Source organism: Amphimedon queenslandica, unplaced genomic scaffold (genome assembly GCF_000090795.2).
Source record: "Amphimedon queenslandica unplaced genomic scaffold, v1.1 AMPQUscaffold_13479, whole genome shotgun sequence".
Taxonomy (NCBI): domain Eukaryota; kingdom Metazoa; phylum Porifera; class Demospongiae; order Haplosclerida; family Niphatidae; genus Amphimedon; species Amphimedon queenslandica.
This window is the reverse complement of record NW_003546285.1, coordinates 1-2362: the sequence shown is the minus strand read 5'-3', so window position 1 is coordinate 2362 and position 2362 is coordinate 1. Positions and strand designations below refer to the sequence as shown.

Genomic DNA, 2362 nt, shown 5'->3' with positions numbered 1-2362 from the left:
TTCAATTAATAACCTATGAAGCTCGTCTTTACTGATGCAATTGCTATAAAAACTGTGAAAGTCAATCAAGCTTTTTCTCAGTCATCTTAATATTGGATAATATTATATCTAAAGCTAAGTAAAGCATCTTTACAGACATTTATAGGCAAGAAATGTGTATGTGAAACTAGAAGACTAAAAGTTTATTAATTTTATCAGCAGCATTAAACTTTCATCATGTAAATCATGTTTGCTATGCCTAAATCATGATGCATGCTTTGAAATCATCGGGAGTAGATTATAGATGGATAGATCCAGTGCCATATAATTGCTTTGCTAGCTTAGGCTCGCCCCTTAATGTTCTACATTGCTTCTAGTAATTTAAGTCTGAATCAGCTCAAACTTTTTACACAGCATAAGGATGTCAATATGTATTATAAAAGTTTAGCCGTTTCCCAGATTTTAATAACTATTAATAACTAGAATAGTTAACTAATCATTTGAATTCAAAGGGTTAATTTTTATGAAGTTTCTAAATTATTTTATAAGAAAGTTTTTAGAGAAAGTACCAAGGAAATGGCCTATTCCAGGTGTGAATCACGTGATCCTCGTTGCCTCTGGTAAAGGCGGAGTTGGAAAATCTACAACAGCTGGTAAAGAAATAATATTCTTTATTTTTAATTTTATTTTAAATTTTTTAGTTAATGTAGCAGTGACACTAGCAAATGTGAAGGTAAAAATTATATTAATTATTATTTTAATTAATTATTAATTAGTAGGGGCTGAGGGTCGGTCTGTTAGATGCTGATGTGTATGGTCCCTCGTTGCCACGTCTAATGAACCTCTCGGAACAACCTGAACTGGATAAACGTTAGTATATTATTAGTATATTCCAGTATATTGTCAGTATATTTTATAGAGGACAAGATGATACCACTGACCAATTATAATGGGAAATGGTAATTGATTTATTATTTTAAAAATTTATTTATTATTATTTTTAGTATGTCAATGGGTTTCTTAGTAGAAGAATCAGAGCCGATAGTGTGGAGAGGATTAATGGTAATTAATAATAATTATTATTAATTAATAATAATTAATTACATGTACATGTATCTATACAGGTAATGTCAGCAATACGGAGGTTATTAAGAGGCGTGGCCTGGGGTCTATTGGATATACTAGTAATTGATATGTAGGCCTTACAGTTTTCGGGTTTAATAAAATTCTAAATTTGGGGTGGTTTTTTCGGGTTAAATAGGCACAAATGGCAATAGGGGTTAAATTCGGGTTTAATCCTGTCACATTACATAAAATCGGGTTGTTTTTAAACAAATTTAAAAACCAAACTCAGAAGAAAATATAATTATACTGTACAAAGTGTTCTGAATGTCTTGATTAAAAGGTTCAAAGTCATTTGCATATGTCAAGTTTCAGATGACATTAGAAATGAAATAAACCACCCCTACTATGAGCTAAGCACACTCTAGACCACACCTCTTTATGTGTAACATTAAGTTATTTTTATGGTAAAAATCGGGTTTAGCCTGAAAAGATTTATTATTTTCGGGAGGTTAAAATCGGGTAAAATCGGGTTAAACTCGGAAATTGTAAGGCCTATTGATATGCCACCTGGAACTGGAGACACTCAACTATCAATATCAGAGAATATACCTGTATCTGGTAATTTTAAAATAATTTTAAAGTTAATATTATATTTATTAATTTTTTGTTGCCTATTTTTTATTTATTGTAGCATGCATGTAAATGTTGTTGTTTGTTTGTTTGTTTGTTGGTAGGTGTGGTTTTAGTGTCGACTCCACAGGATCTCTCATTATCTGATGCTAGGAAAGGAGCTGAAATGTTTAAAAAAGTCAACATACCAGTAAGCTTAAACCTCAGTAGTGAATATATGGATAAACAGCAATATGAATTACTTGTATGGTCTTAATCCTTTCTCTTCTTCTAATTTGCAATTTACATCTACTTCCTTTTCTTTCTTTTATAGAACTGTAACTAATAGAGTATATCTCTTGCTTAATTCTCTTCATTTTCTCTTCCTCTCTTCTCCTCTATACTCATTAGGTTTATGGTATTATAGAGAACATGAGTGGTTATGTGTGTCCTAATTGTGGACATCATTCAAACGTGTTTGGTAAAGTAGGAGGAGCTGACAAACTGTCTAAAGATGTGGGCGTGGACATAATAGGTTACTATAGCAACACGTCATTATCTTGATCACTTCTTTTTCATTCTCCACTTCATTTATTCCTCTTTTAATTGCTTTGTGCCTTTGTTCTCTCTCTCTCTCTCCCTCCCCCTCTCTCTTTCTCTCTCTCTCCCTCTCCCCGGCTCTCTCTCTCTCTCTCTCCCTCTCTCTCTC

General features: G+C 32.5%; 1 protein-coding gene across 2 annotated transcripts; it reads left to right on the top strand.

Moving 5' to 3' along the window:
• Nucleotides 1-492: 492 nt before the first annotated feature.
• LOC100636992 (iron-sulfur protein NUBPL-like) lies at nt 493-2285 on the top strand. 2 transcript variants are annotated; one of them, XM_019994264.1, is made up of 9 exons: nt 493-632; nt 690-712; nt 759-849; nt 899-938; nt 984-1041; nt 1104-1174; nt 1607-1662; nt 1779-1864; nt 2065-2285. In XM_019994264.1, exons 1-9 carry the CDS (start codon nt 503-505, stop codon nt 2215-2217), a joined length of 708 nt encoding a protein of 235 aa, XP_019849823.1. In that variant the 5' UTR covers nt 493-502; the 3' UTR covers nt 2218-2285. The 2 variants fall into 2 exon arrangements, with proteins under 2 accessions (XP_019849823.1, XP_019849822.1); XM_019994263.1 differs by having other exon boundaries at nt 681-712; nt 2065-2284.
• Nucleotides 2286-2362: the final 77 nt, after the last annotated feature.

Bases quoted from the DNA above. Each gene is read 5' to 3' on its own strand.
- LOC100636992 (XM_019994263.1), top strand. From the start codon at position 503: ATGAAGTTTCTAAATTATTTTATAAGAAAGTTTTTAGAGAAAGTACCA. The intron at 713-758 runs GTAAAAATTATA...ATTAATTAGTAG, and splicing joins TGACACTAGCAAATGTGAAG to GGGCTGAGGGTCGGTCTGTT. The intron at 939-983 runs GTAATTGATTTA...TATTATTTTTAG, and splicing joins ACCAATTATAATGGGAAATG to TATGTCAATGGGTTTCTTAG.